The sequence below is a fragment of the Larimichthys crocea genome, chromosome XIII, assembly GCF_000972845.2.
Source record: "Larimichthys crocea isolate SSNF chromosome XIII, L_crocea_2.0, whole genome shotgun sequence".
Classification (NCBI taxonomy): Eukaryota; Metazoa; Chordata; class Actinopteri; family Sciaenidae; genus Larimichthys; species Larimichthys crocea.
Window position 1 is genome coordinate 30,084,472 of NC_040023.1, and position 17,061 is coordinate 30,101,532.

At 42.4% G+C, this 17,061-nt stretch overlaps 1 protein-coding gene across 4 annotated transcripts in view; it reads right to left on the reverse strand.

Moving 5' to 3' along the window:
- Positions 1-17,061, reverse strand: part of cadm4 (cell adhesion molecule 4) — a 141,441-nt gene that overhangs the window by 17,372 nt on the left and 107,008 nt on the right. For all 4 annotated transcript variants that reach the window (XM_019267174.2, XM_019267175.2, XM_010743997.3 and 1 more), the window contains exons 2-5: positions 12,727-12,873; positions 5,483-5,770; positions 2,450-2,611; positions 684-774 (exon numbers count right to left, since the gene is read on the reverse strand). In XM_019267174.2, coding sequence (XP_019122719.1) covers positions 684-774; positions 2,450-2,611; positions 5,483-5,770; positions 12,727-12,873 — 688 coding nt within the window. The remainder of the gene's footprint in view (positions 1-683; positions 775-2,449; positions 2,612-5,482; positions 5,771-12,726; positions 12,874-17,061) is intronic.

Genomic DNA, 17,061 nt, shown 5'->3' on the forward strand with positions numbered 1-17,061 from the left:
CTCCAAACAGATGGCCAGAATGAAAGTAGAGCCCTGAATGCTTGTAGCTGCTACCTGAAGCTACCAGCTGTTTGTTGGTGATGTTATGACCTGAATGTCACGCAGCTCATCGCAGCTCAAAACAATTTCCCAAAACAGTTTTAATGTGCATACTTGCCGTCCCATATTACCATTTTATGAAAATTTGCGTTTGTAAGGAGCTGTCATTAAATCTGGCAACCTTCTGCATTATTGTCGTCAATCAAGTGCTTTCTGTGTATCCTTAAGCCGATTTGTCAAGACTCATTGCAGCTTTTCAAGGGCAAATGCTTTGGGCCAACCTTTTATACTCAATTATTTTGTCATGAATTCATTATGGAAAGAGAGAAAAAGCATTAACACACTGCTATGACAACTCCAAAAAGTTGGCACAAGCAGCTTTTTGTGTCAGCTTGCGCTTTGGAGGTTGAAGCAGGTATGAATTTCTTTATCTAGCAACGTTTTAAATAATCACACCTACTTGACCTTCAAATATGTTGTTTTTTTTAAAAACCAAAATAGCAAAAGAGGTCAGCAGTAGCATTTTCTCTTTCTCTATTGGCTTTACCTTATGACGTTATGTCCAACAATAGTGCAGAATGGATGTATGCGTGTTCATGTGTATACCACAGCAGCAGGTTCTATAGCATGTTTGTTAGACTTACAGGGGGTTCCCAGAGACGGAGCAAGTCAGAGTGAGTGAGTCGCCCTCTCTCAAAATGCCAGTAGGAGGAACAATTCTCACTGTGGGTGCAACTGTGGGGAGAGAGAAAGATGAGAAGATGAGAGGCGTAGATAAATGAGTACAAACAAGACAGGCGCAATTGAAAACAAAACAGATCAAAATGATCACAATGGAGTGATAATCAGAGAGGACAGAAAGAAAATTAGTAATGAGAGAAAGAAAGAGAGAGAGAGACAGCGAGGGAACAAAAAGGAGGAACGAGGGAAAAGCGAGAAAGTGGCGGGAGGAAGTGTCTTTAACATCTGTTTCCAAGGCAACCAGCCGACAATCCTATGGTTGAGACACCTGTTATCATGAGCAGCCCACCGCTCCAGCAGCTGCTGTACTACACTTACTTCAGCAACAGAGCGATGGGAAGCCAAATCCACACTGACAGTTGGTCATTATTACCAGTTGTCTGGCTGGAGGAACCACCAGCACACACATTGACAAAACTGTTGAATATGAATCATTCGGATCTATCAGTAAACATTATAGTATACGTGTAGCAAATTAATTGGCCCTAAAGACTGATGCAGAAGTACTAGCTGCCGATGAATATTATCACTAACTGTAATTATCTATATGGCTGAAGGATGTTTGTTTCTAACATGATTGATATACAGTGGGAGTGGAATCATATTGAACCGTAGGAGGAGAGAACAAATGGAGTAATTGAATATCGGTTGACTTGATGGAAGACAAAATAGTAGTGATGTATCAACTAATCTCAGAATTTAAATCCGGTGTCTCTCAGTTGAAGTGTTCCTGATATTACTTTGTTTTTTCTGAATTGAAAAAAATTATGTTTGCAAACTGAATACAACAAATTAAAATCATTATTCAATAGTAATCAAATGAATTGCAAACAAATGGCGGTTGTTGTTGTTTTTTCTGCCATCATATCAAATGAACAGAAGACAGAAATGTCAAAACAAAAGTAGTAGAGGCAAACTGTATGTTTGACAGGATTACAAGCAAATAAAAATACTTTTTGTAGATATTAAATGATTCATTTCAGACAGAAAGGATAAAGATTATATCTGTCAAATATTCAAGACTAATCCTACTCAACAATCAACAGATTTGTGAAAATACTGAGATTTTAAATTGAATATGCTCCTATGTAAGGTTGTTGCCCAGAGTAAATATTAGCCTTAAGCCAATTATCATTATTAATCTCCTTGCAGTATTTTTGACTGTTTGCTTTTGCCCGCCTTGGATGGACATATGTGCAGAGATTTCAGCGCATACTGTGTAAATAGGCCAGCAATACAGCAATCCCAGAACAGCACTAGGATCATCGCACATACTAATGTGCCCCAGGTTTTCTCGGCTCGTGGAGGTTTAATTCTTAAACTGCAGGCCAAGACCCTAACCTGGCCACAGGCCTGTTTCTGCCAGCTCCTTGCATGACAAGATTTGTAGGTATTAGGATTTAATAAGAGCAGGGCTCACACAGGGCAGATCTGAAAATGACTCTGTTAAAAACTCTGAACTGTTTTTAAATGAGCTTTATTTTGTGAATATCCAACATTTGAAGAATGATGCTGACAAAATTTTGGCTGGCATTAAAATGAAACACTATAATGAATAGTAGTGAAGGAGCAACTTGTGCAATTTGTTTCCAAGACGGATAGAAAGCATGATGATATGGCTGAGGTTGAGCACACACACAAACACACTTTGACTGATGGAGAGACTTACAATGCACATCCAGGCGGTAGTGTCGAATCCTCTTCTGCCCACTCAGTGCTGGGTGGAACGCCTCACAGCTCAGCGCCGCCCCGTTGTCTTTCCTTTCTACTGGGATCCTGATGGTGCTGGATACGCTGAATGTCTTCCCGTTGTCTTGCTGGGATACAACACCTGGAGAGAGACGGAGGGGATGAGACGATGGAAGGAAAGAGGACAGGTAGGGTAGCCAAGAAACAAGTTAACAGACAAAACATGCCCACTGTTCCTTTTCCCCCTGCTGAGACATCACACCTATGGTGGGAAAGGGAAAGAGACAGGGAGGAAGGAGGGAGGGAGAGAAGAGGTGGACACGTTTAGAGGAGAACACAGAGGTGGAGAGAAGAATTGGGCAGATTGAAAGGAAGAAGAAGTTAGTGGATGATGAATTTGTTTTTTTGCAGCAGCACTAGATACCTGTAGGGGGGGGGCATGATGGAGGGCAGAATAAGAGAGAGAGAGAAGAGAAAGCAATTTGCATCTATATTTCATGGCAATTATGAGAAGCAGAACTGTTTGTTTGCAGATGACGAATCAACGGAATATTTTGCGAGGGTGCGCGAGTGAAAGAGAGAAAGAGATAGAGAGATGAGGGAGGGAGAAGGATAAAAGAGAGAATATGCATAACCGAATTGAGATTTTAACTGAGCGAGACACGGGGAGAGAGAGGGGGACGTCAAAGGACCAGGGTGAGAGAACAAAGGCAGACGAGAGAGAGGGACTCGTAGTCAGAGAGAGAAAGAGAAAGATAGATAGAAAGAGAGGGCAGAAAAATGGGCAAGATTGATGGAGGAGGGGGAGAGAGGAGAGCAGCGGCGAGAAAAGCTCCAGACATGAAAGAGAACGATAAGAGTGCCAAGCCAGATGCACAGTGGAAGGAAAGTTGTGAGAAGAGAGGAGGAGGAGAGACAGAAGGAGGGAGGAGGACCAGAGAGGGTGACACGGTCACGTATTGGGAGGTTGTGCTTGTTGAGGCAGAATACAACAATATTACTTATATCGTGCTGAGTATTCAATTATTGCCAGCCAGCAAATGAAAGCAAGCCCAATCCAAGCGTGAGAGAGGACGGCAGTGGGTGCAGATGAGCAGGAGTAAAGGAGCAGCGGGAAGATAGTGTCTTAATTAAAGAGTGCTTTCTCATATCTGTTGGGATCTGCCTCTAACCTTTAGTGTCACAGTTCATTTAAAGTCAAAAGACAGGGGAGAAGAGAGGAGAGGAGAGAAACCAGGAGAGGGTAGAAAAAATTAAGAGATGAAGGGAGAGGAAACAGGAGAAATGAAGAAGAGAGTGGGGGAAACAGTAGCAGAGGGGAGGAATCAAGTACAGAGGAAGCAGGAGAGGAGGAAAAGACAAAAAAGTAGAGGATAGGAATAAAGAACTGGTAAGGGGAGAGGAGGAGAGAGAAAATAGGTAGAGGATGAGAAACCGTATAGCGGAAACGAGAGGACAAACTGAGATAGAGAGGAGATGAGAGTAGAGGAAAAACAGAGGAGAAAAGAGGGGAAGTGAGGAAACAGGAGGACAGGAGTGGGAAGTAAGGAAAGAAAGAAGTAAGAGGAAACAAGACGAGACAAAACGGGGCGAAGAGAAGAGCCATTAAACAAGATGAGATGAGAGAGAACAAAGGGGTGTCTATCTTTGCAACCATTAACCAAGGTGAAAAAGCATCGCGTCTTTGTAACCAGTGAAATTTAAGAAAAAAAAAACTAAACAAGAAAGAGATGATTAAAAGAAAAGAAGAGGAAGGAATAGAGAGGAAGGTAGAGACAGAATGGCAGTGACAGCCGTACGCTGACAGAGAAAAAGGGGGAGAGACTGGATGAAAAAGCCCTGGAGTGTCAGACAAAAATAGAAAGTAAAAGAGACAAAGGCTGACATTAAGTTTGAAAGGGCAAAGCATTGCTCAATGCATGTTTCAAACACTGTTGACACCAGATTATCTCACATCATTTCATCGGATCTGCGTGAGATATTAGAAGGCGCCGAGTATGAATTCATGAATAACAAAAAACGGAACGCATTTCACAGCAATTTGTGCTTTTAAACAATGTCTGTGTTTATTTAAAAATTACATGACATCCATGAGCCCGAGTTATGCCTTGCATAACTTAGAATTGTCATGTCCGTGCTCAATTGAGTTATACACAATTTATGATTTAATAGAGGGGGTCAAATAGACCACAGGCAATAGAAAGACAGTTCTCAGATGTATTATTGAGTGAAGTGCCCCTTTAACTGAGAAAAGCCAAGGGAGACAGCAAGTTAGAAAGGAGGATAGATCAAGGTAACACACTGATGGATGGCTCACAGATTCACGAGGAGCAAAGAGAAAGGGAGAGTTAGATGACAGTGGATGAAATTACATTTGGTGAGTGTTTGAAAGTGAGAAGAGTGTGTCTGTTCTTTGTGTAATGGTGTGTGTAATGGTGTACTTTGTGAGATTATGTGCAAAGAAAACATATCTGAATTAAAAAAATTTAAGAGCAACGGGAGAGAAAGATATATAGAGTGGGATTTGTATCTGTTTTGATAGGGAAAGGAATTTTAAACTGAAATCTTTCTAATGCTTTCTGTTGACGCCTGTCTTCTAAACCTAAAGATCAACACACGTATACTTCTATGAACTTGTGACTCTTCCTCGAAGGAATGGAAATAGAAAAGTTATTACTGTACATGTCTCAAAAAGTGTGTTTGATCATTTGAAACTAGATCGTCGCCTATAAATATTGCAAAGAACACAAGGAAGAGAGGAGAGATTTTGGCAGCCCGGCAGCCAGAAATGCAATTTTCTTCATCCATTTATCCACCCATCCATCTTAACCTGCTCCCATCAATTGATCCATCTGCCATTCCCTCTGTCAACCGATCCATCACCCATCCTTCTTTTATTCAGCAGTCATCCAACCCATTCTACTTCACCTGTCCTATATTTTCCCATTAGGTTTCTCATTTATCTCCCATAAGAATTTATCCATCAGTCCATCTATCAAGCATGTCCACATACCTGGTATCTCCCGGCCACTGCGCATCCAACGCAGGGTTGCGGCCGGCTTGCTGCGTGGCGAGACACAGGTGAGCTCCACCTCGCCTCCCTCCACGGCATCCTGTTTCACCTCCACCGTGGGCGTCTCGGGGGGCACCGAAACAGACAGCGTCGCCACCTGGTGGTGCGTGGCATCAGTGTAGAGCTGGCAGAAGTAGCCACCCTCATCTGACACACTGACGTTGGTCAATGTGATGCGCACCAGCCGTGGCGTGAAGAGCACCATCTGGAAACGGTCGTCCTTCAAGGCTGGAGGTGGATGGAGATGGTGGAGTGGACGTGGGATGGAGGTGAGGCGGAAGTGAGACAGCGTGGGATGGGGTTATTAAGGAGGAAGGGGGGTGGAGAGAGGAAGATGAGGTGGGAGGAAATGGATGATGGGGGGTAAAGTGACAAGAAGTGTGACAAGGACAAGGGGAGAGAGGGTAAGGACATCAATCATTGGTAGAAAAATTACAATCTGCCTGTGAAGTAAGACTAAATTTTAAAAAATACTAAATACTGTAAATACTGTACTGTATAAATAAAGACTTTTATTTTCATAATGACTCTTTTTTCTAAAGCGACAGACACAGAGCATTAAGAATTGTTTTTGTACACCAGCGAAACACACACACACACACACACAAAATACAAGTGTCAAAGTGAGTACCATATTAAAGAACTTGTCTTACTGGCGGGCTTTTATTTGCTTTATTTTGAATTTCTTTTCAGATAAGAAGCACCTCAGTCGCAAACTGACTTATTTGCATTTACAAGGCTGCAGGTTCTCCACATGGAGCAGCTGTTTGGTCAGTGAGAGCCTATTTTGCAAACCTAATTGGACTGAATTCTTGTTTCACTTCATTAATCGGTCTGACATTGTTTTCGTGTTAACCTTTTTCTGTTTCTGGAAGGCTGGTATTTTGACCCAACTGATCAACTGATGTGTTGGTCATTGCGGCTCAGTCATACTGGAGAAAAATTGTTGATTAATGAGTCATTTCCAGGACATCAAATACCAACATACATAGGAAACGAACAAAGAAGCACAATGTTGATATCTGAAGTGCTCAAAATGAAACTCAACAATCAACTGTCTCCAGCGTGAATGACCCCACCTTTGATATCTGCTTTTTTGGCTTGGATGCTACAGTCACTCGGGATGCTAGTGAGGAGAAGAGCTTATTTCCAATCTTTGCCAATATCCAATATTCGCTGAGCTTCAAGAGTGACCAGCTTGTGTCAGAGAACGATAAGAAAGACGTCTTGCTAGTCTCTCATTTACCACCTCTGTGTCATCAGTGACTAAATCAGTAGCGAGTGTCAACACAGACATGCAGACTCCTGCAGCGTCACAGTAGTCTTATTTTTGGCATTTTCCTTGTGCCGTATTAATTGGCTGGGCTGTCAACAGCACCAGACCTTGTTGAATTGTTGGAGAAAAAAAACCTCCATGTGGCCAGCAATTCAGTCTGGAGCCAGGCTAGTGCAAACCTGTACCACCCACAGGGAAATAAAGTAATAGCAGTTCAGACCTGTAGATGTAGGTACGCTGATGTTGCTACTTACAGGCCAAGAAAGTGACAGTTGCGGCAATTGCTTTCACTTTTCTTGCCGATAAGGATACGTGTTAGATTGGAAATACAGGTCCAGAGTTGGAGGACTGAAAGTGATTTTGCTGTGGCATTGCAGGTGAATGACATTAGCTGGCCCTGGCTGTAGGCATAACACTATGTGTGTTTGTTAATTAATGCCTACAATATACTAATATATATCTATATATTTTTTTTTTTATCTTTGAAAATACAAAGCAGTTACCTTTTGGCAGGCAGGACAGTAATTGGCAAATACACCAAACAGCACAAGAGAAGCAAGGGCTGTTTAATTGAGTTATATGACATTTACAGCTTTTGAATCAGTTATTCCTTAGCCTCGAGATAGTTTGCTCTGTATTAGCAAACAGTCAGTTCCATCTCCCACGGTCTGGAAACTAGAGTTTCAACCATCTTCTAATTTGTGATATCACTCCCATGGACAGCTCTGCAGAGGAAAAATTGCAAAACATGGGAGAAGTAGTGGCTGTGACAGCACCAAGACGATTTTCTGCTCTGGAATTGATAGCGCTGCTAAATCTAAAGCTCAGTTTGATATAAAAAAGTTCAGAGAGAGTTTGCAAAGTCAGTCTCGATGGAGGGCTGTGCACTGGTACAACATAACAGATGTCTTGCTTCTCTCATTTCCAGCTTTGAGGGAGAGTGTTGTACAATTTCCAAAGCACTGATTGGACAACCCTAAACTAGAATGTATTCATTAATTTCATTTGTAACTGGTTGCTTTATTCTCCTTAAGCCCATTTCTAATTAGTGTCTGGCATTTTTATTGTTGGACGTATTGGGTTTTAATCATTATTGTTTTACTTGCTGTGAAGCACTTGGTAACTCTTTTGAAAAGTGCTATGCTAATAAAGCCTATTGCACAACCAAAAATTAGTTTAAGAAAGCTGCTATATTGAGTGGTGCCGCCCTTTGAATGACAGGCTAAATACTGAAATTGTGCACAGCGTAAACACTGCAAAACAAAGAGTAAAAACACCTGTCCAACACTTAATCCTCCTCCAATTCCACCTCAGAACAAAAAGCTATGATGCATAATGAACAAATGAGAAAGAAAAGAAGGCAAAGCGACAAGGAGGAAGAGAAGAAGTGAACATGCGACAATTTTCCTTTTGTTACTGAAGTAAGAATAGAATCAATGGCAAGAAAAATGCTGATAATAACAAATAACGCTAATAACAGTCTCTAGGTGACAGTGGCTCGATCTCCATAGATTCTCATTTGAGACTCACTTTGTATCGACTTGACAGTGAAACCTCTCCCTCACTCTCCATCTCTATTTTATTTGGTCCCTCTCTGTGCTCCTTTGTGTTGGTTTTGGCTCACAGCAGACACTTTCCCGATGTAACAACCGGCCATCTCGCAGGATAATTCATCACAACACAGACACTATGGCAAAGATATTGGCTTAGTGCGTGTCTGTGCACGCAAGAGAGAGAGAGAGTGAAGGAGGAAGAAAGAATGAGAGAAATAGTCTAATATAGCTACATAATGCGGCAGGCGGGAAGGAAAATAATATAGATAGAGACAGAAATCCACAGGGATCTGAAAGAGAGCGGCCTGGAGCGATGGAGTTAGTCCACTCTTACTGGAAGTACACCACAGTAATCTCTCCACCCCACCTCCAAAATTTCCCCTCCACCGGATGGCAGCGAGAGCATTGTTAGAGAGCTATTCCCCACAGATAGGTAAATCTTTTTTCCCCCTCTCTGCACTAAATGGCAACTAAATGTCAGACTTCTGTTCAAGTCCAAGTTCACCTTTATTGTCCTATCTCATTTGCATGCTGAGGAGAGTTGGCAATACCAGGAGAAAGAGAGATATGGACCACTGAGGAGAAAGGGTCCATTTGGTTAGTTTCACCACTCCATTATAGCTATCAGTCCCCGCAATCTCATAAAACACATCCCTGCCTGGTTGCAGCCTAATTCACAGCACTTACAGCAGTGCCTCGATTTGGGCAGTTAGTGTGGAATGGCTCGGCACAGAAAGGCCACAGTTTGTTAGTCTGATATCTGGGACGCAGATGGGCAATAGGCAGAAATGGCAGGGCCCTACAGCGAGTGATGGAGCCAGCGTTGGAGGTAGAGAGAGTCAGAGTGAGGTGTAATTTACACTCACAGAAAATGTCCCCAATGAGGCTTTTCAGTGCTTACAGGAGCCAAATTAGTTACAGGAAGCCATCTATACTTTATACCTTGCCTAACCTTTGGATCATTTCCCAGTGCTGTCTCTTTCTCTCCATCGCCTGACACTCCTTTTCCTTATTCTCTCTGTTGCTGTGTCGTTCTTTCCTCCGCCCTTTGTCTCAGTCTCCCTGACTTTTTTTTTTCCTTATTCTTTCTCATTTTCTCTTTCACTCTGGCTTTCAGACCCTTTCTTCGTCTTCGCTCTGATTAGGCGTCATCGTGCCTTCCGAAGGGTGCAAGTCCATGTCTCGTGGGAGAGCAGATGGGGCGGCTCTGTTTAAATACTTAATGGAACTTACCGGTGGTGGTGATCTAGTGGAATTGGGGGGAAAGTTGAAAGTGAGGTTTCCAAAGCAGAGACCTCAACTACCCAATTACGGCCGCTCTGTGATCGAGGTGACTAACGAGAAGAATATGTGTGCAGAAGTATTTCAATGCAGTAACGGTGAACAATGAAAGCGCCTAGTCTAATCTTGGTGTACTGTTAAGAAAATCTTCTGCACCTACCATTTGTCAAAGACTGTTCCCCAAGGGGAGTGTGGGAGTCTTGATTGTCGAATCAATATAATTACAAGTTCTGGAAGCTGTAATAATTAAAAATGTGACAATGTGTTCAAGTGCAAACGTTCAGACAAAAATACCATGCCATATGTTTGCAAACATGAAATATAAAAAAGAGATTGCAATTTGCAATTATGTTTGAAGCAACATTATGTATTTTTTCTATCCTAAAAAATAATTTCGATGTTAATCAGGTGGCTCAGCTTCCCACTCTGAGCCCTGTACACCTGTTCTCGCACTTTGCAACCTGCAGTAATCAATACGTTGAAAAGTGTAAAATGCCACACACCACTACTATTCCACTGATTTAAGTGAAAGTGAATCATATTTTATGGAGGAAATATTTTCTGCTTTTTCCCCTCAGATGTCCTCTGGCTGCTCTTTTATATGCAGATGGACAGTAAACTGCTTAACTGTACTGTAACGTTACCTGCTGTGAGCTAATGTTACCTCACTTGTTGCCTGTCCTGTATGCTCAGGGCACTGGGGGAGTGTTTGAACCACCTGGGAACAGGAGGTTTTCAGGACTGATGGGTAGGATGCCAACGGGGAAGTGAAGCCGGAATGGCAACATAACAGACATAACAGACAATAACATACGGAGCCTGGTAGCGGTGAACAGACTGAGTTGCACGAAGGAGGAGGTTCAGAAAGAGAAAAAGTGTGACCGAGAAAAAGGCTGCCAGACAAGAGTAAATCTAGGACTGACTTTTAGTCGTTGGCGAGATGTTTGTGGGCTTGTTGCTGTTGAACTAGTAAGTAATTAAATAAGTAGCTGGCTGCTATGCCTTGTGTTGTTGCTCTTGTTTAATGTTTGGCTGTTACCAAAGTTATTGACTTGCTAGTTTTTGATCATAAGTTATATAATCAAGACAAATGCACATGTACAATGTTCCACATTTACTACAGTGGTATTGCACTATGGAGATGTGGGGTGCAAAACTGCAAAAAAATTCCAATTTTCCAATCACGTAGCATTGCTGTAATAACAGGTTTAAGCACGCTCTATCAATCCTTTTTAGTCTGAGCACAGTAGGCAAATGATGTTAGTAGTGTTGCTGGAAATGTCCTTTAAAGCTCTCTTCGTCACTTGGAGGTTTAACTACAAGGTCAACTAGAGAAATTCAGCTCTCAATCTGGCAGCCATTCATTCATTTTATTGACACTTCCACAAGTCATTGTTGTGATCACAGTACCGCGGTTGAATATGTCTATCTACTTACCCCAAGCACTGGAATTTATTTGTCATTTTATATACTGGAATAATATGTAACCAGTTATATAGTTTATGTGAGAATGGCACTGGTCCTTGCAGCTGAAGTGGTCTTTTACAAGCTCAAATACAAAAACTGTATCATAGCAGGATAAAGATATGGCCTTAGTAACTGTAGATAACATAACATAATATGTAACAGCATGAGCTACTTTGGAACACAGCAACATGCGGCTAGAGCAGCTCAAGTGATGTTAGCTCAGCGAGAGAGTCTCTCGGAGTCTAAATCAAGCTGGAGAAAATTAACACCTGTCACACAATTACAACAGAAGAACAAATCCCTCTCTGAAACTGATCAAAACTATCTTTGGAGCAGCTTGTCAGGGGAAACTAAATGGGCTGACCAAGCAGTGAACTCAGAGACTTAGATCTTGGAACATAGATATAAAAAGACACTGTTGAACAGTTTGCACAATGCCAAGCTCCGTTGAGCAGTGAGGGAGCGCTCTTTCAAAGGGATTTGGGGTTTCCGATCGGCTACGCTCTCAAACCTGTTTGAGCTCATGCCTACTTTGGAACACTTCAGCTGTGTTTTTGATATGATTTGGGGAAAAGAGCTGTGCAGAAGAACAGCATTACTTGCATACAATGCAATGTGAGCTTAAAACCTGGCACATGTGTGCAAATGTGTGCTGTTCCTTTGTGTACTTGTAATAGATTTGTTGGTTGGATTTTGTTACTGTTGCTTTGTTACTGCCAATTGTGTATCTATTTGTGGGTCAGTGGTTTTAAGCCTACTAAATTCATGTTTTTATAAATGTACCTGTTGATCATGTAGTGTCCATGTTTTCTGACCATTCATTCTGTTGTCAGCCTCTTAATCTTGAGTGACCAAAACTAATTTTAAAATATTCAGATTCACCCTCTTGCCCTTAACTCTAATCAGCTACAAACTACAGTCTCAAACCTGAGCTAACCTCAGGTTAGTGTATCACTTAGATTAAAAGGGCATGAATAACTGTTGCTACACCACAAAACATAATGCAAAATTTTGTTCCAATTAAGTAGCATGACACAAATTCCAAACACAATGTTTAAGATCCTTGATGATTGTTCTTTTGCTCAAAGGTTTCCTAGGAGCAGTAGGAGAAAATCTGGCTAAGGTAGCAGCATTTGGTGTTAATTTGTTTAAAAAAAAGAAAGAAAGTGTAGCGCCTTTCAACCCTGAGGCCCTCAATGAAATCTGCATTTATTATAATATCGGTTATAATGATAAAGCCACCTTTAAAAAAACATGTGATTGCCAAGGCCATGCTCTAATGAGCAGATTAAATACGTTCTGATCTCATCGCAGGGGTTAACAGTGGATTATGCAGAGAGCTTCGAACTGTGCTTTTAAAAACAGCCACACTGTTAGGGCAGAGAATAACACCTTCTCCAACATTAACTCTGAGGTTATCTGACTTTTTAATGCGGAATCACTTCAAAGACAAAGTGAGGACATTTGCAAAAAAAAAAAAAAAGTAAAGTGCAAGAGTCATTGTTAATGTGTTGAAAATGCTGGTTTCAAAAGTCACTGAGGGCAAACGCATAGACACAGATAAATAGACACAGATAAAGTTTGTCCGTGTGCACGCCCATACACACCTCGTGTGCCGTTGAAGAAAAGCGTCTGCCGACGAGGATTCTGGATGACCACGATAGATCCATCGTAGTTCTGCAGGCGGCAGGAGATCTGGGCCGTACCTCCCTCCAAAACTGTCACATTCTCCGCCTGCACTGCCTGACAACGGGCTGAGAGAGAGAAAGATGCACGTTAAAATAGTGACACCGAGGATGGGAGATGGAGATGGGAAGATGAGAGGGACATATAGGAGGAACAGATGCGGAGAAAAGAAAAATGTTCAATTTGCACCTCACTTGAGATAGAACCTTTCAAAATGAGGTGCTTAAAGCATCCTTCATTTAGGCGCTATTCATCATATGGACACAACAAGGGTGGAATAGAGAGGGGGAGGGAATAGAGAGGAGGAGACAGAGTGATAGAGATAAAGATATTGAGAGCGAGAGAAAAGACACTGAAGACCTCAAGAAGTAAAAGAGGCTCTTTATGAACAGTGTGTTCTTATGATTATAATAGGGATGATTATAATTACTGCCATTCATCTTTTTATGTGCACAAACACACACATACAAACAACCCTTTTGCCTCTGGCTAGTCTAACAGAATGCATCAACACACACATTTGAATACATAATGCCATATTAAATCCCTAAGTGGCTGTTGGTTTTGAATTTAGACAATGCAAACACACATACCAATGTACACACATAAACACAACCCCGTGGTCACAAATGCACACAGAGAGAGCACAGGCTGGATGACGGCCATGCCACCACCTGTGCATTTATTAATAGCTTAAACTGCAGTCTCATGGCATGAGTCTGTGATCAACTCAAAAAAAAAAAAAAAAAGCTGGCCATAGTGCAGAGCTGAGAAACCATGGCAGCAGCCTGAAATGCACACATTCTAAAATGCCATTTCTCATCCAGGTGCAAGCTAAACCAATTGATTACACTCCATTATCCCAATGCAACGGCTCTTATTACAGGTACTTGGAAAAGGCCAGAGGGATCACACACACACACCAGCTTTGGCCTAAGCACACAGACTCCTGTATGAACATCTATGTGTGTGATAGTACAAGTGTGGATGCACACACAGAAATATCCATATGATCCATATACGTGAAGCGGCGCACATAAACCTTCCTCACAAACAAACATGTCTGCCTCCTAAACCAAATATTTTTAGACAAGGGGGCTGAGAAACAGCATGGAGTCTCTTTGATGTTGCTGACAGCCCAAGAGTCAGTAATGAGGAGGTTGATTATTCTCTGATTGTGGGTCAGGCTGTTGACACAGCTCGGCTGAGTCACACCTCCCGCCGAGCACAATGGACACGAGCTCCACCGTTTGAATTCAACTGATTTATGCGCAATTAGCCATAAGTCTCAAGCCAGGAGTGGAATGTGATTGCCTTGAAGAGAGCACCAGCTTGCTGGCATCCCAAAACTAGTATTTACCAATTTGCATCCCCAATTTGCATTCCCTCTCTCTCTCTCTCTGGCAAATTGTTGGCCATGGGGAAGATTTAGAGAACGAAAAACATCAATACTGAAGCATGATGATGAAGCAGGCAATAAGGTGTGCCGATAAAGATGGAGAGACTATATATATTTCACTGCCGGGTCTAGTAGTGTCTCTCAACTCTGTAAAACACCTTCAAAAGGCAGGAAATGTTGTGAGACAAACAGATGGTGGCTGCCATAGCAGGAGTTGCTGACTTGACTGCTTTGGGCCAAAATAAATGTCTATATCTGCAACCAAGCAATTCTAAGTTCCAGTGCATGTGTGGGTGAGCATACATGCACAATAGGTGGGCATATGGAAGGGTTGGCATATTGCAATTAAACGACTTTGACATCATCTAGATCCCGGCAACTTCATCCAAATTTAATTCTCTCCTCGATTTTAATCTCTTTTAATGAAATACTCAAAGCCTACATATTTATCACATCGGGGGAAACAGAGAGACACAGTGGATATTGAACTGAGGACAAAAAAAAAAACAAGAGGGGATGGAGACAAAGGGGACTCTAATACTCGATGGAACAGAGAGAAAAAAAAAACTTGACAATTACCACTAATTGTAGTCATTATTGCTCCAATTCTCTGCATCAATATTGTGAATCATATCAGGGGGCATCAGGGCCTGCCACCGCCATCCCAATTATTTTTCTAATGGCTGTTATTACTCATCACCGTGGCAACGGGGCTTGGCCTCCATTGTTTTAAACGCTGTTAATTGTAATCATGCTACTGTGCATCTTGACAAAATCTGTTTGTGATTAGTGACCCATCAGAACCAACAAGACTTCTAGAGGGAGAATGAGTCTAAACAAGACAAAGAAAGCGGTCTAAAGTTTGCTTCTGGGAGGAGGCCAGAAAAACTAATTAGCTGTCCATTTGTACACCCACTTCTCCTGACAGCTGTCACCCCTTCAAAGGAAATTAGCTGCAGCGCTGTAGTGGTAAAGTGCAAAAGAAAAAGGGACCAAGAAAAATAAAAAATGAAATGTTAACCGCTGTTGCGAGCGGAATGGCTGGCATCCGCTGTCGCCTGCTGGGAGATGCCACCCTGAAAACACCTGCTGGCTGCTGCTAGATGCTCAATCTGGGCAAAGAGAACGGAGGGATGGAGTGACGGTGGGGGAGTGAAGGCTCTAACCAGGAAATGATAGCAGGGAGTTAGGAAATGATGCTTTTGGTATAATAATGCAGCTGGCAGGGGCTGGCCAAAAATATACAAGAGATGACGCATATTCTTCAACTCCCGCTCATACGCAGCTGGGTTCAGCACTTTAGCATGACAGCAGGTTTTTATAGGCATCACATCAAGGCCATGAGACTGTTCTTCTGATCACCAGCATGGTACAGAGCAGAGAGAAGGAGGGATAAACATCTGTGGCAGTGGTATTAATCTGGCCCCCATTAAAATCTGTGTCCATAATAAAATACTCAAGCGTCAAATCATATTAAGAGAAAATGCTGAGAGCAATCGATATCATGGTAGTGCACTGACTGGCTATGATCAACGGATAAATAAAACAGGAGGAGGGGGGGAACAAAAACAATCACTTCTTTCTCCAACCAAGCGGGGGCAGTATTTCATAGCAGTGAATAGGTGCTGCTCATCATTTGAAAATGCCCCTACTGTCACAGCCCCCAGAAAAAAAGAAAAAAAAAGAAAAGAAAAAGAGGAGCCATTATTTACTACAGCAATAGAGATCCAAGAAGGACCATCATTTCAAAATACATAAACAAATAAATAAATAATATGCGTTCAAATTCATAAGACAAGGCTGTTCAGGGGCCCGTTCTAATGGTCCCGCAATGGGGTTGAGTTATAAGCTGAGGGAGATAGAGGGACAGAGGGAGGAGAAGAAGGGAGGTGTGGAGAGTTAAAAGAGAGAGGGGGGGGGATTTGGGAGGCAGCCAGGTGGACTGCCGGCTCACCCTTGGTCACGGTAAATTTTGGAAACTGCCTCACCGGTGCAGGGTTAGGCGCCTGAATTACCGCCTTGCTGCACCTCTCTCTCTCTCTCTCTCCTCTTGATTTCACTCTTCCTTTTTTCCCTCTCTCTCAATGTCTCTGAGAGTGAAGAGAGGAAAAGACAGGACAAAAAAGACAAGCCACAGAAGACATGAGCTGTCTCTGTTTGCCCCCAAACAAGCCCTCATGTATCCTTGACGCAGCACAGTCACTGTCTCCCTATTCATTATCTCTCATTATCTTTCAATTGGAAGTGAGCCAAGAGAGCTTGTGTGTTTTTTTTTGGGTTTTTTTGCATGCCGGCCACGGATTTACAAGTTAATCGATGCAGTAGACTACAATGCACATGCCCTTATGTTATTACTGCTTTAATTAAAACAATAGCAGCAGCTCATAGCTCCCATTCTTATGGGGTCGTCCATTGGCATCTTCTCCATCTCCTCCCATCTGGATGTACCTCTTTCCCGCCATCCCTCGAGTCTGCGAGGCGAGCCGGTTTTCACAGTATGTATGCAGATGAAGTCTGAGATGTTTATGTGCCTGATCGTGTATGTGTGCACGCACATTTGCTCCAGGTTAATCACAGAGCAGCATACAGGCTCTCTATGAAAAAGCTGACTTTGAGGTTCTTCTCCCTCCATACCTCCCTCTGCAGACCCACAATTCTCCCCTGTTCCCTCTGCCCCCTTTCTTTTTCCTAGTCTAAAATTATCACCTCATCTCTCTCAGGGAGCCAGAACTCTGCCAATCAAACCCAGTGCAAAGAAAAAAAAGATGATCCCTCTATAAATAATATATAATCTTTTACAAATCTTGCCCTCGTCTCGCTCATTACCTCCATTCACGTTGCTTCCTCCTGTCCTGCT